Source organism: Octopus bimaculoides, chromosome 20, assembly GCF_046866305.1.
Source record: "Octopus bimaculoides isolate indiv1 chromosome 20, ASM4686630v1, whole genome shotgun sequence".
Classification (NCBI taxonomy): Eukaryota; Metazoa; Mollusca; class Cephalopoda; order Octopoda; family Octopodidae; genus Octopus; species Octopus bimaculoides.
The window spans coordinates 17,211,695-17,236,894 of record NC_142947.1 but is presented as its reverse complement, the minus strand read 5'-3'; the positions used below and the strand labels follow the sequence as shown (position 1 = coordinate 17,236,894).

The 25,200-nt window shown below is 36.9% G+C and overlaps 2 protein-coding genes and 1 long non-coding RNA gene across 12 annotated transcripts in view; 2 read left to right on the top strand and 1 right to left on the bottom strand.

Moving 5' to 3' along the window:
• Nucleotides 1–2,376, top strand: part of LOC106879801 (high affinity copper uptake protein 1-like) — a 30,299-nt gene extending 27,923 nt beyond the window's left edge. For all 7 annotated transcript variants that reach the window (XM_089338145.1, XM_089338140.1, XM_089338143.1 and 4 more), the window contains one exon: nt 1,998–2,376. In XM_089338145.1, the coding sequence (XP_089194271.1) occupies nt 1,998–2,202 (205 nt within the window). In that variant the 3' untranslated portion in view covers nt 2,203–2,376. The remainder of the gene's footprint in view (nt 1–1,997) is intronic.
• On the bottom strand, nt 1,946–6,967 carry LOC149131609 (uncharacterized). Its single transcript, XR_016237516.1, has 2 exons — nt 6,528–6,967; nt 1,946–2,198 (listed from the first exon to the last, which is right to left on the bottom strand). It is a non-coding gene; the product is annotated as an uncharacterized LOC149131609 (long non-coding RNA).
• Nucleotides 6,968–7,046: 79 nt separating this feature from the next.
• Nucleotides 7,047–23,918, top strand: LOC106871900 (large ribosomal subunit protein mL37). 4 transcript variants are annotated; one of them, XM_014918656.3, is made up of 9 exons: nt 7,047–7,177; nt 12,478–12,609; nt 15,652–15,813; nt 16,219–16,316; nt 17,326–17,462; nt 19,444–19,562; nt 20,731–20,916; nt 21,017–21,168; nt 22,738–23,918. In XM_014918656.3, the coding sequence occupies exons 2-9, from the start codon at nt 12,489–12,491 to the stop codon at nt 23,020–23,022; spliced, it is 1,260 nt and encodes a 419-aa protein (XP_014774142.1). In that variant the 5' UTR covers nt 7,047–7,177; nt 12,478–12,488; the 3' UTR covers nt 23,023–23,918. The 4 variants fall into 4 exon arrangements, with proteins under 4 accessions (XP_014774142.1, XP_014774141.1, XP_052831171.1 ...); XM_014918655.3 differs by lacking the exon at nt 7,047–7,177 and adding an exon at nt 10,741–10,800; XM_052975211.2 differs by lacking the exon at nt 7,047–7,177 and adding an exon at nt 10,741–11,960.
• The last annotated feature ends 1,282 nt before the right edge of the window (nt 23,919–25,200 follow it).

The following is a 25,200-nucleotide window of genomic DNA, read 5'->3' as shown; positions in this document are numbered from 1 at the left end:
AGTCTACGTTGAAAGGCGGAGAATAGGTACAGACAAATATTAGTACTCAAACTGGATCAAATTCCTAAAATCTAGCGTCAAACGATGGGAGACAGAATCCAAGCAAACAAGAGTTAGCTACCGGAAATGTAGTGGTGAAACTAATGAAAGTACAATGAAATTAAAGATGGACAAGCAGTTGTTAATGGCATCAAAGCATTTATAAATTAGTTATACAGAAGTGAGTATAAGTGCAGTGTATCGTTAAGTAGATAGACAGGAAAATATAATATGCAGAAACTGGGAGTCCATAGTAGTTCTTCATAGATAGGTGTCCGGAAAGTTATATTACTAATAAAAATTAGGAGAATTCAGGTAATTTTTCATAGCATTAGTTCATCTACGAAGCAATCTGGTCGCGCGTCTTGCTCGGACCAATGCAAGCTATTCCATGCCAGACATTCCGATTGAGCAACAGGGCATGAATATCTGGTCTGAGGTTTAGGCACATTAGTATTTCTCTAGCTGAAATGCATCATCTGCACACACTACGACTACAGATGATAGCAGTATTTCGCGAACTGAGCTGGTTGACCCTGGCCATTAACAGTTTGTTGACTGTTCATCTGCTCAACATCTAGTGATATTCGCCATTGACTTAACATGTTAATTTGCCTAAATAGTTCACATTCACCATGCTATACACCACGATTTCAACGTATACTGGATCAAGTGATTACATAATATTTAATCCATAGTTGGGACCTTGACAAGTGCTTCTACCCTGGGTCAGTGTAGACCTCGGAACAACATTGGCTAAGAGTTGGTTCCACACTCTTCAAAGCCCTGGTACTTCTGAACCAGGGTCCAGCAACCTGATGCAGTTTTTTTTCTAGATAGGCAGATATCCAAGAGTTCATTCTCTGAATAGTATAAGAAGTTATTTGACCCTACTACACATCTTCCTAGTTTTTTTTACACTCTGCTGGGTCACTTTATTGTCTTTTTGAAAGACTGACAGTTATATTGCTATTAGAGTTTTCCCTATCGTTCTCTCTACCATAAATTTTCTGCTCTGTTTTTACTTCTGACTCTATATTTCTCTTCAACTAGTCCCTCCCTCACTTATACTATTTTGATCATACTCTTAACTTTTAATTCTCTCTGTTACGCACTGTATTATTCTCTCCCTCTCTTTCGTGATGAGGCTGTGTATCTATATATACTGAATAGTTTTGATAGCTAAAATTCTATTTCCTTCTGCCAATAGGGTACGTGATAGTATAATTTACATTTGCGTCATTTCATATACTTTCGCCAACATTAATTTGTTTCATTTGTATGTACGTACAAAGCATACTACTACACTAAATAATTACAGAATTCCAGAAAAAAACAACAACAACGACAACACCAAACAAAAAATGCATGGCTGTGTGATAAGAAGTTTGCTTCCTAACCACATAATTTTTGGGTCAGTCCCACTACGTAGCACCTTAGGCAAGTATCTTCTACTATAGCTCCGAGCCGGCCAAAGCTTTGTGAGTGGATTTTGGTAGTTAGAAACTGAAAGAAGCCTGTTGTAATATATATATATATATATATATATATATATATATATATATATATATATATATATATATATATATATGTACACACATACACGTATGTATGTATGTGATTGTGTTTTGTGTGTGTGTTTATTTCTGTCCTTCATCATTGATTGTCAACTGGTGTTGGTTTGTTTCGTTCCTGCAGCAAAGCAGTTGGCAAAAGAGACCGATAGAATAGGTATCGGACTTAGAAGAAAAAAATAAGTACTGGAGTCGATCTGTTCAACAAAAACCCTTCAAGGCGGTGCCTCAGCATGACTGCAGTCTAATGATCAAAGCAAATAAAAGATTTAAAAAAATCATGCATCCATCCTCCCCAAAGCGAGATACAAAAAGTATTTTCCTCAACTAAATTTGTTTGAAGTCATTTATTTATTACTCTGTTTGTATCTGATTCTTTCGCAGACCTTCCGCATTCGTTTTGCCTCACCTTGTCCAGACCCTGCTTCATATTGTACAGATGACGATCAGTTATTTTCTTATGCTTATCTTCATGACATACAATGCATGGCTTTGTATTGCTGTTGCTCTCGGATCTGGAGCCGGCTACTTCGCGTTCCGATGGAGGAGACCTTTCAAAACAATCGAAGACTCAGAACATTGCTCCTGAAGATGCACAGAATAAAATAATGATAATAATAATTAGAATAAACAAATTAGTCAAGAAAAAAAAAATAGCAAGATATTTTCAGAGTTATATTTTTATGTTTCCTATCTATATTTTTTGTAAAATAACGATTTTGTAATTGTTTTTTAATAAACTGAAAAATTATATTCCCTAAAATTGTATTCTTTTTTTTTTTTTTTTGATAAAATGAATAAAAGCGACAAAAGGTTATATAAAATATTTTCCAATGAATATACGCAGACATCTCAAAAGTAAATAAATACCTCTTCAAACCCCAATTTGTAACAGTTTTTTTTAAAAATTCTTCAGTCAATAAGTATTATTTCCTATTTGCTTCTATCTAGAAATCAAAGGAAATGACTACTATTCGAACCTTGAACTTGGCTTTTGTGACCTGAACATCAATGTTTTGAAACTGACCTATTTCCCATTACATTTCAGACTGATTCAGCGCTGAGTTGCCGAAGCAGAGATATCGTTATAGCAAATATTCTGCACAGTACCACAGATTTGCTTGTCAGTTGCTTGACCATAACCACTTGAACATGTCCCTTAGTGGCTGACAATATGTGCATTTCTGATCATGAGTAGGAGTAGTGGGGGAGCATCATAGCCATGTGCTGAGAGGGATTCTTTGGGGTTTGAATAAATGAATCAAAAGTAAAGTCTGAAGGAAATATTAGCCATTTTTCATACTTTCTAGGGGTAAGCAAATAGGAAATAACAGTTGCTACCCAAGGACAAAAATCGTGTTACACAGTGTTATCTGTGCAGACACTACCAGGTGCTTCAAACTTATTGATGTATTATTACTTTTTCATTTCAGATTACAGTATATTCACTGTTTATAGTTACTAGTCATGCAGCGAATACCATAAACAAAAGAGTTGTCTGATATTCCAAAAAGGTGCAATGTGGGTCAATCTTAAAGTAGATTTAGCCAGAATAGGGTAGATTTAGCCATCATTGTATAAAACAAAGTGATTGTACACTGCACCAGCGAAGAAAAGACATCAACAGCATCCCCCTCAGGTCAATCTGGATCCTCTGGCAGGTGTCTTCAGGCTCTCAAGTAGATTGTTGAAAATAATCCCTGTTGTAAGGCAGCTGATGTTGTCTAGTAACTCCAGATGAGTTGTAATGCTTTTGTGAGGTATGTCCATCAACTTCGCCAGGGAAATGAAAATGATAATACATTAACACGTTCCGAGCACCAGATAGTGTCCACACAGATAAAACGTTATGTTGAGATGTGTCTATTTACTTTTGAAAGTCTGTGTATATATATTTTCCCAAACATCTAAATAGTTATTTAAAAAAAAATAACTTTCAGTTTGAGATCTATAGAAAGCGTTGCACACCTCAAATTCTATAAATAAGCATTAGGTGACTAATTTGGCTGAGAAAGAATAAGACTAAAACCTGTTCTGAATTGTCTCACATACTTTTCAGCGTGAACGAGGGGAAGAAGTTTTTTTTTAAAAAAGAAAAAAAAAACATATTATCCTTATTTATTTCTCGTTTGGTTTTTGATGTTCGCTGTATGAAATATGTAAACACTTAACTATTTATTGCTGGGCAAGGAGGTCACTGAGACAAAATCTAAGTCAATATATTACTATCAAATATTTTATCCATTGAACGTTAATCTCTTGGTGGTACTGGAACTCTTAACATCGAGTCATGGAAGTAAATACATTACTGGACAAATTATCTGGCAAGCTGGGGGACCAGAAGTACTGGATTTCTGGATTTTCCAGTTTTCTGGAGACAGCTTAGATATATATTTAAAATATAAAATAAACTATGAAAAGTAAAGAACTAAATTGTATTTAACAGATTCATATTAATTTACTTCTAATGTAGTATCTGTTTGATATTTATTAATCCATTAAAAATTTTTATGATACATCATACACGATCATGTATAATATTTATAAGATGAAAATCATATGAAGAAAAATAACGGACATGAATTTATTTAACAGATGAAGATACAAATTATTATAATTCTAAAGAAGAGATTGCTTACGCTTTATCCACTTTTAAAAGTAAAAAAAACAAAACAAAAACAAAACAAAACTATTTTTAACACAACGTATGCAAACTATCTGAGTTCAGAAACGGAGCCAGTTTATTCAATACAGGGTACAGTATACTACACGGTGCTGCAGAGTATTCTCGGATTTCTCGATGCCGGATAAAGGTTTGGTGCCGCATCAATCTTTTTTAATCAGCCGTGTGGCAGATGTGTAAAGAAAAAATTCATTCGATTGATTCGGTCAACTCAGACGTATTTTATAGCCACCTGAGAGGATGTTAGACAAAGTATATTTAAGTGAAGTTAACCCCCATTTTGCAACCACATAGGTTGTGGTCATTACTGTGGTTGTTCATGAAACTTCTTATTACACGTTGGTTGCCTGGCTCCATTCTTGATTCTTGGCTTTCTTTTTCTGCAGCTATTATAAGGCGATGAACTAGCAGAATCGTTAGCATACCGGGCAAATTGCTTAGCGGCATTTTGTCCGTCTTTATGTTCCGCCGAGTTTGAATTTGTCTTTCATCCTTTCGGGGTCGATAAGTTAAGTAGCAGTCGAGCGACTTAGCTCCTCCACCGAACTTGTTAGCCTTGTACCAAAGTTTGAAAGCATTATAAGGCGATTTTGTTTCCATGCTGAAGAAAGGGGACACTGTGCTGTCAGTTACGATTTCCTTTTCCTAGGAATTGTCATCGAATTATAAACTGGGCTCTGAAGTATTTTGGAATCAGGCTGACTCCGTGAGTAAATTAAAAACGTTCCGAGCCGAATCCGGACCCACAATCCTGAAATTTGGGATTCTCAAGTTTTCATTACTGTGATTGTATTCGGTGATTTTTTTACGTGACTTTTTGCAACGAATTTTTTTGTACGATAACAATTTTTATAATCTAAAAGCTAACTCCATGAGTAAATTAAAAACATTCCGGGCCGAATCTGGACCTGCGATCCTGAAATTTTGGATTCCTATGTTTTCATTACTGCGATTGTTTGCGGCGATTTCTTTTTTTTTTGCCTGATTTTTTTGCGACAAGTTTGGTCATCATTGGGAAATGACTTTGGAGGAAGCAATTGCAACAAATTCTCCAGAACAAGTCAGAGATCTGTTTGCGGATCTTCCCATTCGGGGTCAGTTGCTTAACAGCTATATACTATCTTAGAAGCCACTAGTGAGCTATATTTGTAGGCTCTGTTCACGGAAGGTTCTAGTCATGCCACCAGACTATCATGCGAACAACAGCCGTTGACTGGACCGAAATCGAATTTGCGCGCATGACCAACTTATGATTACTATGTGGCAAAATGTGGGGTCGAATCCAACTATTACAAGTTGATACCTATCAGTTACGTCCTACTTACTGACCGAAGTGTACCAGAAACAAGAATCTTCAAATAGTTCAGCAGACATTGACACAACCAAGCATATTGCGTCACACACACACACACACACACACACACACACACACACACACACACACACACACACACACACACACACACACACACACACACGCACACCCACACACACACACCCACACCCACACACCCACACACACACACATGCGCGTGCGCACACAAATCAGTAGAGTTCCAAGTATTGAATGTTCTTATACGATATATACATGGTCTGTAATTTCATATGCAATTTGTTGTAACCCCAAATTCCTTAGCAACCCGTTCACCTCTGTGACACTACCGACTGAGATAATTGTGTAGCTTATGTTAACATATAAATACCTTCTTATAAATGTATATACACAAATACAGGATTCGTTCTTAAAAACATAACTAATTGATTGTTGTATTGGAAGAAATTTTGTTTAATTTTGTTGAATCAATTAAAATAACAAAATTGACTTTTAAACGTAGCAATAATAAATTCGATTTGAAGAGAGAATGCATTTTGTGTGCGTGCGTGCGTGTGTGCGTGCGTGCGTGTGTGCGTGTGTGTGTGTGTGTGTGTGTGTGTGTGTGTGTGTGTGTGTGTGTGAGAGAGAGAGAGAGAGAGAGAGAGGGGGAGGGTGTGTGTGTGTGTGTAAGTGTGTAAGGGTTTGGGTAAGAATTCAGTTTTAGGAGTTGGACCTCGGAACAGGAAGTAGAAAAGAGAAATACAGTTACAAGAAAAAGGGGAAAAGGCAAGAAAGAATAAAAGGAAGGAAGGAAGGAAGGAAGGAGAGAAGAGCGAAAGAGGAAAATACTTTGCATTGTTGTTAGGATAAAACATTAGAAGAATCGAAAATATGAGGAATCTATTGACAACGATACCTGAAAATGATGACTATGTTAGCATATTAGCTACTGCAGACACGAAATTCTTGCTCCAGTATATTTTTCCTATCAAGGAACGGTATATAAAAGTATTAATAAAGATATCATCTTCACCATCTTGATGTAATGATTCACAATTGTTTTACTCTATGTTTAAAGAAAACGGCGAAAGCAGCATCCTTGCTGACCGTGATGATGAAGACTATAACAAATAATAATAAAACCAGTTAGAGACAAAAGCAACACAAACTAATGCACACACAGGCAAGTAGGCAAGTGACTATACTGATCATTCTTTCTTCATAGAATGGTTAGTTTATTTGCTGAATGTTCTAGAAAAATAATAAGAATGTATCTATCTAATCTAACTAGTTGTTTAAACTAAAGTTTGTGCGTGCCTGTGTGTGCTTGTGTCTGCGTTGAGTCTCTAAATGTCTTTTTCTCAATACACTTTCTCAATAATTATGACGTAACTTGTACGTTTTATTCAAAATTTAAACGTATTGTGTATGTACGCACGTACGTATATATGATCATCCTTGCACATGTTCAGTCTACTGCTGGACGAATGCCTCAGTATGTTCTCTCCACCGATCACGGTCCAATGTTTTACTCATCCATGTTTGGAGGCCGAAGAATTTAAAAAGGTCTTTATTCCACCTTCTGCATGGTTTTCCCCTCCATTTTTTTCTGGGTGTGTTGTCCACTCTGTCAATTTGCTATTCCATCTATTGTCCTTTCTAAACACGTCTCGCGAAAAACCATTTCAGAGTTTTTATCTTACGCATAATATCTGTTGCCGCTCTTATTCTGTTGTTTCTCCACTTATCCATTTTGTTAATCCTTAGACTTCTCTTTTCCATGGCTCTTTGTGTTGATTTTAATCTATTTTCAATGCTCTTGTTGGTAGTCCATGTGTCTTATGTATACATAATGGTAGGCAGCACACACTAGTTAAGACCTTTCTTTTTAGATACATGGGCAAATTATTGCTCATGGTGTGATTCAATTTACCAAAGGCTGTCAATCCCAATTGTATTCATCATTCAATTTCTTTGGTCTGATTTTTATCCTTTAAACAGATTATTATTTTTACATTTCCAGCTGTTATTAAATTGTTGGAGATTGTCTTCATTTTACTAATATTAATTCTGAGTCCACATTTTTTACTCTTCTTTTATTTCTCAGAGCATTTCTGTTAATTCTTTAATGCCCCTGAAAATGAATGCAGTTTCATCAGTAAATCTGAGGTGATTTAATATGCATCCGTTTATATTTTCTCCTTCATCTGACCAATATAAGTTCTTAAAAACCTTTTCTAATACAGATGTGAATAATTTGAGTGATATGGTGTCCCCTTGTCTGACACCTTTACCAATTTTGATATTAGTCGCTTTGTTGTTTATAGTCGCTGAAGGTCTGCAGTTGGTGCGTACATTCTCTAATAACTTCACGTAGTCTCTTTCGATTCCCTTTTCCTTTAGTGCTCTTGGTATATCATCAATTTTAACGGAAGCAAAAGGTTTTTCAAAATCTACAAATATTGGGCATAATGGTATGTTGTAAGTCTTTCAGTTTCCCCCAGTTGGTTATAGCGTGTATGTGATCTAATGTACAATAGATTTCCTGACGCCCGCCTGCTCTGCTGTACTGTTCTCATACAGCTTTCTCTCAATTCTTTTTGATATACTTTAGAAGATCTTGTAGATATGTGATAGAAGACTGATTGGTCTGCAATTCTTTAGATCTCTGGCATCCCTCTTTTTATAAAGAAGGATCAGTTCGGAAGTTTTCCACACATCTGGTATCTTATGTTCCCGCAGGCATTTTGCATATAGTTTAGCTACTCGCTTCTCTCTACTTGGTTCAACCACTTTTAACAATTCTATTTCAATCCCATCTGAACCTGTAGTTTTATTGTTTTTCATTTCGTATATAAAATTTCTAACTTCTGCCTCCAAAATGTCTGGGACCCTTTCCTTTGAATTTACTGTTCGAAAAACTTCTTTGTTTCATCGATGCAGGTTTTCATAGTCCCTGCACAGGTTGCAATGTGACTGCTGAGAGGAATTTTCCTCGTGCTTTTGTCTCGGATTTGTTGGCGATGGGTCACCATTCAGTTGCGTAACGATCCGCCTGTTTGACCTATGTAATTATGCTGGCAATCATTGCACGGAGTTATGTAGATCAGGTTTTCTGTGTTGCAGGTGAGATTGGACTTAACTTTGAAGGTTTGCCCGTCTTTGAATTTAAATTCTGGTCCCTCAATTAGGTAACGGTAAGTACCGCAGTGAAATTTGACGATCGAATCCATGCTATGCCTGCATGAAGCCACTACACACACACACACACACACACACACACACACACACACACACACACATATATATATATGTATATGTATGTATGAATATATATATATATATATATATATATATATGTATGTATGTATGTATATATATATATATATATATATATATTTATATATATATATATATATATATATATATATGTACACATATATATATGTATATATACACACACATACATTATATTATATGGTTTGTTTTGATTCTCTATTTGGTGCTTATCCGGTGTTTGGGGACGTCGGAAGCAATGATATGCAAATGTCGAACAAGGAAAATGAGTGCTTAACACCGCTTTGATGGATAAAATTTCTTTATTTCTGTATTAAGGCAACCATTGGTTTCATGTTAAGATATTTTTCTTGACATGAAACCAATGGTAGCCTTAATACACATATAAAGAAATTTTTATCCACCAATGTAGTGTTGAACTCTCATTCTCATTGTTCGACAGTTAAATATATATTTATACACACGCAATGTCAGGAAGTATTTCATTTTGGTTCTCACGAACTTTGTAAAGGGTTAGTAATTGTGGAAGTTAATGTATTTTCTACTCCCGCAGAGAAAGGCCAGCCTTTGCAAGCAATCTTTGTTATGTTGAGGATGTGAGACCATCATTAGAAACCGACAGTGATGGTGACGCCTAGCATTTGCTGTGTCTTTAAGAGTTCTAGTTGCATGTTGTTAATGTTTAGAAGAATCAGGCATTACAATATTGTTTTCATAAGTAGAAAATGAAAATGGAAATGAAGAAAGCTTCGAACAATGCAGAAAGCTTTACAAAATCCTTTATATTTCGGGCACAAAACCCTATCTTCACAAGGAAGTAGTCTAAGAAATATCTATTTACATTCTTTTTTAACTTTTGCAGTACAATACTCCAAGCGAACTACAATGCTCTTATTGTTTTCATAGTATGTGCAGTGATTGTGTCCTTGTGTTGTTGAAGGAGACTAATTTGGAGAATGCTCTCACGGTATCTGATTATGAATTTGTTTTGACGCTTGGGTATGGAATCAGTATTTGTCTCGACGCTTGGGTATGGAAGTTTAGTGAGCAGTGAATGGTACTACTATCTATCTGGGCGGTGTTGGAGGTGGCTGCAAGTAGGTCGTTGATAAATAAGAAGTGGATTGTACAATTAGTTAAGTCCAGATTATCTCTGATCGAGCAAGCCGGTTATCAAAAATATTCCGGCCTTGATCGACCGGCCTATTTAGGGATATATGGAATGATATTATAAAGGGTTAGAGTGTGATTTTAGGGAAATTTAGTTGCCATCTCTTATAGATCAATTGATTCTGCAGAAACTCGCTCTTCGGTTAGTGTGTTGAATAATTATAAAATGAAATGAAATAAAGCAAATTCATGGGATTTTTTCAGTTTAGCTGCCAATTTTCAAAAATTCTGAGTTATTGAAAATTTTAAAACCTGATACAATAATGTAGTTTTCCAAGATGAATATCAAGAGATATTTCACTTTTTCCGGAAAAATTAAAAAAAAAAAGTTATAGAGGTTTAAAGTTTGATCATCTTCACCCAGTCAGAACACAGGATTTGGAAGCTGTCATTTTGTACGTGACAGCATGAGTTGTCAGCTAAAAACAAAAGAAAATATATAATTATGAAATATTAAAAATAAAGTATTTTTTCCAATCACCGGTGTGGCTTACATTTTTATAGAAAGTTATAGCGAGGCCAGTGGGAAAATATGTTGGAAAACATTGGAATAGACTATGCCAACTGAGTTATTTCCCTTCAGTGATTTATTTAATAATAAACGACATTCCTCATCGGAAACTAACAATTACTCTTCACCGGCAACTACAGTTATCTCCCTTGTGTATGTCATCCCTGATCTCGTCAAATGTTATCAATCTCTTGAGTAGGAAAACAGCAACGTAAGTCTTAATGTTGTGTTTGTATTGTTTATTATTTTTATTAATTGTTCTTATAATAACTGTTATTTTATGTCTCTTTATCTCATTGTCTTTCGTTTAGTGATTTTATTTTCATGCATTTCTACCTCTTCACGTGTCTTTTTCTATAACCTTGACTAAAACCACGCACCTGGGTTTTGCTAGACACCGGTGTCTTATTACTTACTACACAAGTTTTTTGTTTCAACGAGACATCCGGTATTACTAAGAATTTGGTTTTAGCAACACTCAAATCTTGTTATGTGAAGCTGCTCTGCTTACTGGTTAGAGTATTCGACTCACGTTCGTAAGGTCGTGAGTTCGATTCCCGGCGACGCGTTGTGTCCTTGAGCAAGACACTTTATTTCACGTTGCTTCTGTCCATTCAGCTGGCAAAAATTAGTAGTACCAGTAATTCAAAGGGCCATCTTTGTCACACTCTGTGTCATGCTGAATCTCTCTGAGACCTAAGTTAAGGGTACGCATACATGGAGTGCTCAGCCGCTTGCACGTTAATTTCACAAGCAGACTGTCCCGTTGATCGGATCAACTGGAACCTTCGTCGTCGTAACCGACGGAATGCCGAAAGATCTTATTTCACAGATTTCTTTTTCTGAGTTTGGACAATTGCAATTATTCCTGAGTTTTCAAAACTTAGAATTTATTTCTTAATCTTTTTTTTGTAAATATCAGCATCTTCGTCTTGGTCATCATCTGTTTTTTTTTATAACTTTACCCGTTTTTGTAATCTTTCAGTATGGGGGATTTAAAAAAAGTAAATAAAAATTGAATGGGAAGTCATTTTTGCCGTGATGTCTGTGACGTTTGGCTTCAACAAAACCCAATGGAAATCTGCGGTGTTGATGGTAATGGGCGACCACTAGTTGTGGAAATTGATGAAAGTAAGTTTCTTCATCGAAAATATCATCGCGGTGCATGGCACCCTGGCCATTGGGTTTTCGGTGGCATCGAAAGAATTAAAAAAAAAAATGCATCCTAGTTGAAGTGGCTGACCGTACAGACTTTATCTGCCCTGATTGAACGAACGCTGGATTCTCTCAGGGCGTCACTGTGTGATGGTTGGTGATCCTATAACAACAGTCTAACAACTGAAACAATTAAAAGAATATATATATGTGCATGTATGTATGTGTTTGTTTGTATCTCTCTCTCTTCATGATTTGTAATACTAATTGTTTTTGTGCTTGTAAGTTACTAGTTCAACAAAATAGTGAGCAATAGAATAAATACTAAACTTAACAAATAAGTATTAAGCGTGAATTTGATTGACTTTTTTTAGAATTCTTTTTTTAATAAAATCATTTCTAGACCAGGTGGTGTGTTGTGTTCTTGAGCAAAACACTTCATCTTACATTGCTCTGCGATCACTTTGACACCTGACGCATGGTACAGTGCACCTGTTCAGGCAATGTCAATTTGATGGAGGGAGTGAGCTAATATACCGCACATACATTTGATCACTATTAACAAATCATTTGTGCAAGTCGTTCAGCAAAAGCTGAACCCTCATACATCATCTTCGATGGGAGAGTCCATCACATGTATGCAAGCCTTTGCTTAAAGCACAAAATTCTCTGTTCCATCCTAGATTAATCCCTGCATTCAACTCAGTATACTATTTATGTCTTTGTCTTTCAGATATAATTACAATGAGGATAACAGTTGCTGTATGTGCTCTACATCGTGGGCCATTGATCAAGAGACTCTGGAAAACTCGTGGCAGATTTGTGGAACCACAGAGAGTCATACCAAAACCTTTATTAAAATCTAGTAAGGCATGAATTTCTTGTTGTTTAACCCTAGGTTGATCCTGATTGAACTGATCTATGATGAAAGGCATAACAACTGTGACCATCTTTTTTTCTACTCCATCTCTCCTCACACTCTTAATGAACATACCCCTCTGTCCTCCCCTGCCCACTCACCCAATCCAATACACTGTATCACTTCCCTTATATTCACCCCCTGCTCCGTACTTTGAGATTATATTCTGGCACATCTCCACCACCATACTTTCTCTATCTCTCTCTCTTTTCCAACTAGGGTAGCCATGTATCTTTTCTATAGCAAGACATCTATCTCTATCCTTCTATTATACTTTTTAACCTCTCATCAACTGGCACAAAACCACCTCCCTCAATACCATTCCCCCTCTTCGTTCACTGGTCTTTATCTTGCAAGTTACTTGGTGACGTTGCCAGTGCTGGTGCCAATTAAAAGTTACCCTGTGCACTCTGTAAAGTGGCTGGTGTTAGGAAGGACATCCAGCTATAGAGACCATGCCAAAGCATACAGTAGAGATTGGCACAGTCCTCAGGCTTGTCAGCTCCTGTCAAACTCTCCAACTCATGCCGTCATGGAAAACAGACATTAAATGATGATGATGATGAGTGTTCTTTCAATTACATTATTCAATGTGTATGTTTTTTTTTAAGACAGCTGGGCATAGTTTGAGAGCAATTTCACATTCATTCATTGGCTGAGATTTATTGTTGCTGTCTGATTACCAAAAAATTAGGTTATCTGTATTGACAGGTGAAATCAGTTTGCTTGAAAACTTCAAATAAAACCTTGTTAGCATGTGAATCCATGAGACACTGCTAAGTTAATGAACCAAAGATACTTTCTCTAAATCAAACCATTAAAACGTGCTTTTGTTAGATCTGCAATGCTGCATAACAGTAAGATGTGGGCCTTGAATGTAGATGATTTGGGAATATTTGAAAGAAATGAAGCCAGTATGTTTTGAAGGGCATATAATGTTAGTGTGCATGAATGCCAGAGTACATATGAATTGAGTGAAAAGTTGGATGTAAGAGGAATTAGGATTAGAGGGGAGAGTAGACTTCACTGCTACGGGAATATGCTGCATAAGGAAGTGTCATACACTCCAAGTTAGTGAAACCTGTGGAAGAGGGAGACCAAGGATGATTCGCAGCAAAATGGTGAAGGTTGACCTGAATATGCTGCATCTCATGGAGGGGATGACAAAGGACCTTACTGATTGGTGGTATGTGGTACTGCAGAAGATCCAATGAGTAGGTATAGATTTCCAAAGTAACATGTGGTATGAAGTTTGCTTCCCAATCACATGGTTCTGGTTTCAGTCCGACTGCACGGCACCTCGAGCAAGTGCCTTCTACTATAGTCTTGGGCTGACTGAAGCCTTGTGAGTGGATTTGGTAAATGGAAACTGAAAGAAACCCCATTTTATATATATATATATATATATATATATATATATATACACACACACACACACACACACACACACACACACACACACACACACGTGTTTGTGTGTATCTTTGTGTCAGTGTTTGTCCCCCACCATCACTTGACAACCAGTGTTGGTGTGTTTACATCCCTATAACTTAGCAATTCAAGAAAAGCGATTAGTGTACTCCATGGAAAAATGTTCCTCAGCACAAGGATAGTGCTTAGAAGCCTGCCTTTAGTGCACCTTCACCTTGCAACCTCACTCTGTCTCATCTACTTATTACTCACTCCCTCTCCAATCTCCTGTCTCCTCATCACTCATAATCTACCATTTTTCATCTCTCCATCATGTGTGCTGACCATACCACCCATTTCACTTTTCTCTGACCCTCATCCTTCACAAGGCCCACATACAACCTCATCCTTCACAAGGCCCACATACAACCTCATCCTCTCTACTCAACATATTAACTTTGTGCTACTCTACTATGAGCCAGCACTCTCTCCCCTGAGTCACTTGTTTTATCACTTAATATTTACTCTTGCTGTTATCCAATCACCTATCCTTACCTTTGTATTCACTTCTACTATTGCCAATCACACATCTTCTCACACCCTCCCCCAATATCCTTTTCTTTTTTCCCATCATACTCTTATTCCTTCCATTCTTCCACCAATTCTGGTCCTTGCTATTACTCTCTCTCTCTCTCTCCGCTATTCTTCTCAGTCACCTAAACAAATGTATATTCCAAAGACTATTGTGTATTCTCTACACTCCTATCCCCATCTTCGACTATTCATTTCTAGTTTCTTTGCTGTTACTTTTCCTCTCTCCTATTCCCCTTCGTGGTCTGTGAGTACTTTCTACAGTTATTGTGTACATCTCTTTGCTGGTACTATGGAAAAACATACTGCATTCTTTTTACAGGTGAATGGTGAGTGAGGCTACCTCCCTAGTGGTAGTGCCACACAAATATCCCTTGGTAGCAGCAGCTATGGCAAGTGTGCCTTCATAATTTTGGTTAGACTTGATCATCATCATCATTTAATGTCTGTATTCCATGCTGACATGGGTTGAACGGTTTGACTGGAGCTAGGAAGGCCAGGGGTACACAAGCATCCATTGTTCTGGCATGGTTTTTATGGTGGGATGCCCTTCCTAACACCATTCACTAAACAGAGTGTACTGGGTGCTTTTTATGTTTCACCAGCACTTCTACACAATAAAGCCTTTCTTCTCTCTTACACACTATTTCACAATCCTACAGACTTCATGTCTATCTCTCTCTCTCTCTCTCTCTGATCCTCACTTCACAGGACATGTGCAAATCTCTTCCTCTCTGCCTCTTTCTTAGCCAAGTACACTTTACACATAGCTGCCCTTCTAGCTACATGATAATGTTCTCTATTACCACTTCTCTCAGACTTTCTGAGCCTGTCTCCTAGCTTTTACAGCTCTGTTTTTTTGTCATTTCACTACGACAACATACATTTGTTTGTGTGTTAATTTTGAATCCATGTATATATATATATATATGTGTGTGGACACCTGTGATTATTATACTACACATATCAATCTCTATCTATCTACAGATGTAGAGATCATAGACCCATGTGCGAAGCCAAAGTTACCTCCATGGGAACCTCCTGTGAAAGATGACATCAGATGGTGGAAGGCACCTCCTCTAGAAGAGCAGGACAACTACCATAAAGACCCTATGTACTTGTACTTTCAGAAATGTCGGCTTCTGGAAGGTATCATCCTTTTTTTTTTTTGGTGGGGTTTGTTTATTGATTCACAACTGTGTTTAGGGTTTTGTGGTGGATGTTGTTAACACCAGGCTAACCCTGGTCTAACAGACTTATGATCAAAGATATTTTAATCATCATCCTCTCCTTTATATAGACATTGTTTGTTTAAGACTACAATAATGTATTCTTCCTTTTTAAAGAGGAATGTTGATATAATAGATTACTGGTTAAGTACTGAGGTTGGTTCAAATCACCTGTATCTTCCACTATCATTGGTAGCCTTTTTAAGGTGTTATTGTTTAGCCTCAAGTTGGTTCTTATTAAGTAGGCCTATGAGAATGAATTTAAACCATTATCTTATAATATCTTAATTAACAAATATTTTAAATTATATACTTACCCTGACAGGTCTGAAGCAAGCACGGATTCTTACCAAGTGTTTACAATTCACAGGATTTCCTCCCGATTTGAAAGAGAAAATTGGTAAAGTAACAATTCCAAACCAGGTAATTATTATTATTATTATTACAATTATTAAGAAGGTGGTGAGTTGGCAGATACGTTAGCACACCAGGCAAAATGCGTAGTGGTATTTCATCTGTCTTTATGTTCTGAGTTCAAATTCCACCGAGGTTGACTTTGCCTTTTGAGATTGATAATATAAGATTGATAATATATGTACCAGTTGAGTACTGGAGTCGATATAATCAACTAGCCACCTCCAGCAAAAGGTCTACTATCAGCCTTGTGCCTATAGCACCTGTGCCCAGCATCGCCTTCCTGGCATTTGTGCCAGATGGCGCGTGTAAAGACATTCGAGCGAGATCGTTGCCAGTGCCGCCGAACTGGCTCCTGTGCAGGTGGCACATAAAATACACCATTTCGAGCGTGGCCGTTGCCAGTACCTCCTGACTGGCCTTCGTGCTGGTGGCACATAAAAGCACCCACTACACTCTCGGAGTGGTTGGCATTAGGAAGGGCATCCATTTGTAGAAACTCTGCCAAATCAGATTGGAGCCTGGTGTAGCCATCTGGTTTCACCATTTCTCTGTCAAATCGTCCAACCCATGCTAGCATGGAAAGCGGACGTTAAACGATGATGATGATGATTAGTAAATTAGCACAATTGGTAGAGTGTACTACTACTACTACCACCACCACTTGCGCTGCCTCCTCCTCCTCCTCCTCCTCCTCCTACTACGTTAACAACAAATGGAAATGGTAGAGTGCCAGAGAAAATAATACTTTATGGAATATAATTACATTACTTTACATTCTCAGCTTAATGCTTGACGCTTTGAGGACCTGTAACCAACAATGCTATTGTTCATAAATTGTGATGTGGTGCCCCGGCATGGCCACAGTCTAATGACTAAAACAAGTAAAAGATAAAAGATATTAGATTGTTTTAGCCTCAGAAAGTAGAGATAACTGGGTAGGTTTTGGGTTGTTCTGGTTTCAGTTGTTTTGTTTAATATCAATAATACAGCTAATGTCTCTTCTGTTTGAACTTAGGACCTTCTAGTACAGCGTAACATAATGTTCTCTCAAGTCTGGCACAGCAACTATAAAAAGCTACCGAAAAGAATTGACAAATCGAAGCCCGGTTTTAAATTCACACGTGAATACGGCATCCCCACTTTACAGGCCTCGTAAGTGTGTCAGTCTTTTTGCTTTCTTGTTTGTTGTGTTGACCCTTTTTGCTAGCTTGTTGAGCCCCTCTGACCCATGAGACAAAACAGTAAGGGTGTTGTTATGTAGTTGCCTGATCTACTCCTTGTAGCAGCTTTAAACTTTGACACACAAGCTAGTGACAAAGCTATTATGCAGTCACTAAACCTATTAGATTTATCCATTAAGCTTTCCTTAAAACACTTCTATCTTTAAATGCAATGAGAGGTGGGGGTGCTTTTTACTTGACCTGCTTAATTGGACAACCAAATCTCCTTCAGTAATTTTCCTGCTGTCTTCAAAATACAGAGGTTACATGAGTCAGTGAGAGAGTTTGTGTGTAATAGTTAAGACTTGCTCCACACGACTGCTAAGTCTGTCTCTGCTGTTTTAAAACAAAAGACATATGAACAACTAAGGCTCATATGATGTTTGGACCCAGGTCAGCCTTGATTGAACTAACTTATGATAAAAAATAATTCCAGCTGTGACCAACTGCTCTTTCTTCTAGACACAGTGACATTACCCAACACATCCTTCTTTTCTGAGATGGTAGGGTGTGATCTGAGGGAAACTTGGTTGCTTTTTATTTAGCTCAATCGACTTAACCCCTTTGTCTGTCCTTGTTTGTCCCCTCTAAGTTTAGCCCCTTGTGGGCAATAACGAAATAAGAAACTGAAATAAGCCTGTCGTATATATATATATATATATATATATATATATATATATATATATATGTGTGTGTGTCTTTGTGTTTGTTTCTCCCCTCCCACTGCTTGACAACTGGTATTGGTGTGTTTATATCCTTGTAACTTAGCAGACTGGCAAAAGGTACTGATAGAATAAGTACCAGGCTTCAAAAAAGAGCAAGAAATAGTTACTGGGGTTGATTTGTTTGCGCTGCAGTCTAATGACTGAAACAAAACAAGTAAAAGACACCATCCACTACAGTATTTCACACTAAAGCAAAATCTCTTTCAAATTAAACTTGACCATCTAAAAAAAAAAGGACACATTAGACCAGTCATTCTCAACTGGGGTCCTTATGGCCGTTGGGGGATCCAGATAAGATTTTGTTGTTAAAATTTGTCTGCAATAAATTGGTTATACTTCTACAATATACAAAAATGTTTAGAAGTTTTTTTTAATACAATTCTTAATAATATTTAATTTTAAAAAAATATATGATTTTTTTAAACATCGAATGGCTAGGAGGGTCCATCTGAGTAAAATAGGAATCAAAGGGTCTATAACTGAAACAAAATTGTTGAGTAACATTGCATTACGCAATAGTGTATGGTCTGAAAGAAATGGAAGGAATTATTATAATGCCTTCATTGATCATAGGTTTCCTTGGTTAGAAAAGACCTGAATAAATACAGCAACATCACTTTGTTGCATACTACATACTACATCACAGTGGAGGCGCAATGGCCCAGTGGTTAGGGTAGCGGACTCGCGGTCATAGGATCGCGGTTTCGATTCCCAGACCGGGCGTTGTGAGTGTTTATTGAGCGAAAACACCTAAAGCTTCACGAGGCTCCGGCAGGGGATGGTGGCGGTGGCGAACCCTGCTGTACTCTTCCACCACAACTTTCTCTCACTCTTACTTCCAGTTTCTGTTGTGCCTGGAATTCAAAGGGTCAGCCTTGTCACATTCTGTGTCACGCTGAATCTCCCCCGAGAACTACGTTAAGGGTACACGTATCTGTGGAGTGCTCAGCCACTTGCACGTTAATTTCACAAGCAGGCTGTTCCGTTGATCGGATCAACTGGAACCCTCGACGTCGTAGGCGACGGAGTGCCAACACTACATCACACTGAATCCTGTCATACTACACTGTATCAATACAAACCACATAATATACCAAACTACCATATACTAAAATAAAACCAGACTACTTCTCATTGTATTATATTGTATCATATTACCTTCATTTTCTCTCCCTTTCTCTGTTTCAGACAATTATTGTTATCTAACCTGCTACGTCTGTGTAATACTCAGACCAAAATCTTTCCTGATATTCTCACAGATTACCAAATGGTCAAGAACTCTTTTCTTCGTAGCCACATAACATATGGTATGTAATACTTTTAATGTGTGTATATGCATGTATATGTATGTGTAAATATCAGCCTGCACACACACGCACACACACACACACATACATGTATATATCTATTTTATTATATGTATTTATTTTCTCCTAATTAATAAATAACTCGGACAAAATAAATTGGTTAATAGATACCAGGGTAGCAAAGATCACAAAATAACTGTGGTGTAACTCCTGTTTATGAGGTAGAAACTCCTTGATATTTTGGGTACTTGAGTATATATAAATTTAATGAATGGAGTAAAACGCATATTTTAACTGCATGTACATTTGTATACCTGTGTATATGTAAGTATATGTGTACATGTATGTGTGTACATATTGTACATTTGTACATAGAAGAAAAGTAAATGGGGATGAGGAAGTTAATAATTGTTTATTATTAACTTCCTAATTTCCATTTTCTTTTCTTCTGTTAAATGAATATAAACTGTATATTTTTCATATATAACTATTACTTTAAGGAAATTCATTCCCCCAAACTACTAGGCATTAAGTCAGTATTTCCATGGATGAAACCATCTCTTCATGAGGTTTACACATCCTCTAATTAAAAACACACACACACACACACACACATACTCTCTCGCTCTCTCTCTCTCTCTCTCTCTCTTTCTCTTTCTCTCTCTTTCTCTTTCTCTCTCTCGCTCTCGCTCTCTCTCGCTCTCGCTCTCTCTCTTTCTCTTTCTCTCTCTCTCTCTCTCTCTCTGAAGTGCTTCTTCTAGTGTATAAAATAATGATAATTTCTTGTAGTGGTATTTTGTCCTCTGGAATTGCAAAGTTAAGTACTAATATTGGTTTCAAATTTTGGTACAAGGCCAAAGGCCAGCAATTTTAGAGGAGGTGGTAAGTTGATTACATCGACTCCAGAATTGAACTGGTATTTATTTTATCAACCCTGAAAGGACGAAAGGCGAAGTGGACCTCAGTGGAATTTAAACTCAGAATGTAGAGCTGGACAAAATGCTGGTAAGCATTATGCCTGGTATGTTGCTGATTCTGCCAGGTGACCACCTTAAGTTAATTACTAATGTTGTTTTTGTTATTGTGGATTGAAACATAATGGAAGGAATGGTAGGCTTATATTGTTGATGTTCTTATGGGTGCTGTTATTGTTTCACTATCTTTCTAGATAACAAACGCATCCAAATAGTTGGTAACAGTGAAGCGCTGCTGCTCTCTAAACAGCCATTGCCGAATTTTGCCACCAATGACATTATTGAAGCTAGTGCAAATGACCCTCTTCCAAACATCTATCCAGTCTCTCCAATGATTGACATTCCTAAGATGCACATCTACAGAACTGATGAAACTAGTGGTAAGACCTTTTCAGTGTGTATGTGAGTATAAGTGTGCGTGTGTATATTGAGAATATTTACCCACTACCTTCAACATCATTATGTTTTTTTTGTGTGCAGGTTTCAACATTGGGGAATCTAATGACCTCCAGTATTACCCCCACACTCTGTTCATCACATACAACAATAGATGGAATTGTAGCCAAAACTGTGCCCGCTCTTTGCTCTATTTGACTGGCTATGCTGTTAATGAAGCAAAACGACGGTTTGGGGTAAGTGCTTTCGCCCAATTCTTTTTTGTATACAAGTATCTCTGTGTATCTAATAAAATCTTATTAGACATTATAAACACTAGTTTGAAATGGAGAAGCAAGTTAAGTTATAACTGCTTAGATAGCTATTATCTTCTATCTTTTACTTGTTTCAGTCATTAGACTGTGGCCATGCTGGAGCACCATCTTGAAAAATATTTAGTTAAACAAATCAACCCCAGTACTTATCTTCTTTTTAAGCCTGGTACTCATTCTATCGATCTCTTTTGCCGAACTGCTAAGTTACAGGGATGTAAAGACACCAACACCAGTCGTCACTTGGTGGTGGGGAACTAACACAAACATACATATGTATATATATATATATAGATAGAGATAGATAGATAGATATATATAGATAGATATATATAGATAGATATATATAGATAGATATATATAGATAGATATATATAGATAGATATATATAGATAGATATAGATAGATAGATATATATATAGATAGATATATAGGTATATATATATATATATCATCATCATCATCATCATCGTTTAACGTCCGCTTTCCATGCTAGCATGGGTTGGACGATTTGACTGAGGACTGGTGAAACCGGATGGCAACACCAGGCTCCAGTCTGATTTGGCAGAGTTTCTACAGCTGGATGCCCTTCCTAACGCCAACCACTCAGAGAGTGTAGTGGGTGCTTTTACGTACACACATATATGTACATACTTACATCTACATGTGTATATAGATGTATATCAGGGTACAGGATGTTAGAAAAATGAACTACAGACAATGAAACGAACACATAGGAAAACAGATAGCCACTTGGAATTAATCCTTCGTCAGCTGCCTCTATTCTAACTAGACGCTTTGACACTTGCCCAAGGTACCATGCAGTGGGACTGAACCCATAACCATGTTGTTTGGAAGCATGGTTCTTACTACAAAGCTATGCCTGTGCCTGTTATATATATTCTTAAATGTAACATCTTGCCTCATCTCAATTTGATACTTACATTAAAAAATAGCTCTATAAATCAAATTATGAGTGAGTCTCCCTTGTCTTAATATTGTTACCACACTGGGTGAAATGCTTAGCATTCTGAGTTCAAATGCTGCTGAGGTTAACTTTGCCTTTCATCCTTTCGGTGGGTTGATAAAATAAGTATCAGTCAAATACTGGGGTCGATGTAATTGCCTAGCCCCCTCCTCCAGAATTTCCAGGTCTTGTGCCTGTTGTAGAAAAGAGTATTATTATTATTATTATTACTGTTATCATTATTATTGAGGTAGTGAGATGGCAGAATTGTTATTACACTGGGCAAAATGCTTAGCAGTGTTTTGTCTGTCTTTACATTACAACTGCTGAAGTTGACTTTGCTTTTCATCCTTTTGGGATTGATAAAATAAGTACCAGCTGAACACTGGGGGACGTGGGGGTCAATGTAATCCATTTAACCTCTTCTCTAAAATTTGAAATCAGTATTATTGTCAATGTATTGGTTTTATTATATTATGTATATTTTATTAACGTTTATCTTTTATTACTCTTGTTTGTGTTTGCAGGCGAATGTTCAACAGTTACCTGAGCCGATCAATTTGCAGTGTATTAATATGAACGACTGCACCTTTAATTTTCTCTTTTTCCAACTGAACACACTAGACTTCCAAACTGCTGATGGCCTTAAGAACTTGCTGTGGTGTGATGCACACAATCTTTTGTTCTATAAAAAGTTTCGGCAACCGTGGCTGGGTAGGTCTAGCCGTAACCACAGATACCTTGACTATAATGCTGAAGTCTTTCAAAAATTCCTCACTATGTATCTCAATGGAATGAAACAGAATGTTTGAACAAGCTTGAGTACTGTCTGTAACTAAGTGCTCACTTTTTCTTGTCAAGTTTGGACTGCCTTGCCTTATTATTCTATGCTGTTCTGTTGATGACTGATATTTTTCCATGCCTTCCACCACAATATTCAAGAAAGTAAAAGCAAGATGAGACGATGGTGGCAGAGGTTCGTTTTTGAAGCAACAAAAGAGATTTTAAACCAGATGTAAGATAAGATATTAAACAGACTATAAGCTTTTATATTATTAACCTTATTGTTAGAGATGAAATTTTAAAAATAATTATATTTACAACTTGATTGGTTTAATCTCTGATTGACAACTGCTGTCTTAGTTTTGGATGTGTACATAATCGAGATTAAGACTGAATTTGAGTTAAGAGTCTCAGTTTCTAAATTAGTTGGCATTCATTTATAACACACTTGATGATAGTCAAATATCAACTAAATCAAAATGTAGTGTAGGTGTGAATATTGAAAAATCACAACTCATTTCATCATCATCATGAACATTTAACATCCATTTTATAGGCTGGTGTTAAGAAATCATTGGAAATGTTAAAAAGCAGTCAAATAGATATGTGACAATATGTTAAATACGTATCATAAAAATGTTTTGAAATCATAGCAAAAATGTGAAACAAATGTTTGGAAAACATGAAAAGCTTTTACAAGGATGTGAAGCTGATGCTTGCAAGAGATTAAATAAACATTTGGAAAAGATGCTCTACAGATGTTTCTAAGCAGACAGTGAAACATTAAACAGAGATCAAGTTTGTTCAACAGACATATATTTTCATATTACATGAAAGAGGCAGTTAACAGAGTTGACTTTTTGTTCCTTTTTTTAGAATAAATTAACAATTAGGTTAAAAGATGAAGAAAAAACAACAAACATTATGAAAGTGGTTGTATTTCTCTTTTTATATATTTTTTCTTTCTAACTTCATCTTTGTATCTCTTATCGATTTATATCTTGCTTGCATGGGTTAGTGGGGTCCTTTCCAACAATGTCTAGCCATTTGTTCTATTTTGTCATCACCTTTGTGAAGTTCAATATCCTGAGCTCAGCTTTTATCACTTCTATCAATGTTTCAGTTATGCTTAGTTATTCTGTAGCATGTCCTGGCTACTTCAGTTATGCTATTTGTCCATTTCTCTGCCACTAGTATGCTTACTCCATTTTAACCAGCATTGTTCCTTACCCAGAATTTGTACCTGTGTTCTCTACCTGTTAGGAATCAGGCTGAAGTTCCTCTCCATTTTCTTGCACACATTGACTCTTCTCCATTCTAGCATCTCTATAATGTCACAACCTATACCTTTCATTGTACCAATGTTGATTGCTGTGGCTCTGAGTTTCTGGTATTAGTTAGGTTGACCAACAATGTGTTCTTTGCACCTGAAAGGAAATGTATGATAACTTGATGATGATTGAGTGTTCTTGCACATGGTCCAAAGATTTTCTAACTGTTCCACAACCACGTGTAGCACTAATGTGATAAGTGCTAGTTCTGTGTATGTAGTTTGGAATTTATTGATGTAATGAAATATTTTGTAATTTTACTCTGCATGTGTAAATGAAAGCAGGCTATTGTAATCACTTGGTATTGTTTTCAGGATGGATGTCCTTCCTATCATTAACTATGTTACAGCACAGACTGGATGTATTTTATCATGTCACCAACACTAGAGGTGTCAGTACTAAAGTGTTACCTCTATATTGTGTCAGTTTTTATTCAAAATGACTGCTCTCCTAAACAGGCTGTCTTCATTGCAGTTTGCACAATCCACATCTTCCTTGTGAAAGCCTTCAGTCACAGCTATAGAACACTCTGGGAGAAGGCTGAAGAGAGAGATTGGAACATGAAAGCGAGAATATGGGAGTGTGGGACAAGAGATGGAATGAGCTGGAGAGATCATATTAAGAGATATGCAGCTGGAAGAGAAAGAGAGGAGAAATCATACAGAAGTGGTGGTGGTGGAACAAGACAAGATGTGTTGGGGAGGTAGGAGGAAGTCAGGCCAGAAAGGTAGATAGAAGGGTAAAGAAAGATCAAGGATATAGAAGGACACCTAGGAAGAGTGAAAAAAAGGAAATACATTTGAGGGGACAGAAAAAAGGTGGGATATGATGTGAAATTTGTAGAACCCTTCTGTATCAGTTCACCATGTGAAAGTG

Bases quoted from the DNA above. Each gene is read 5' to 3' on its own strand.
- LOC106871900 (XM_014918656.3), top strand. From the start codon at position 12,489: ATGAGGATAACAGTTGCTGTATGTGCTCTACATCGTGGGCCATTGATC. The intron at 16,317-17,325 runs GTAATTATTATT...GTTTGAACTTAG, and splicing joins AAGTAACAATTCCAAACCAG to GACCTTCTAGTACAGCGTAA. The intron at 20,917-21,016 runs GTAAGACCTTTT...TTTTGTGTGCAG, and splicing joins CAGAACTGATGAAACTAGTG to GTTTCAACATTGGGGAATCT.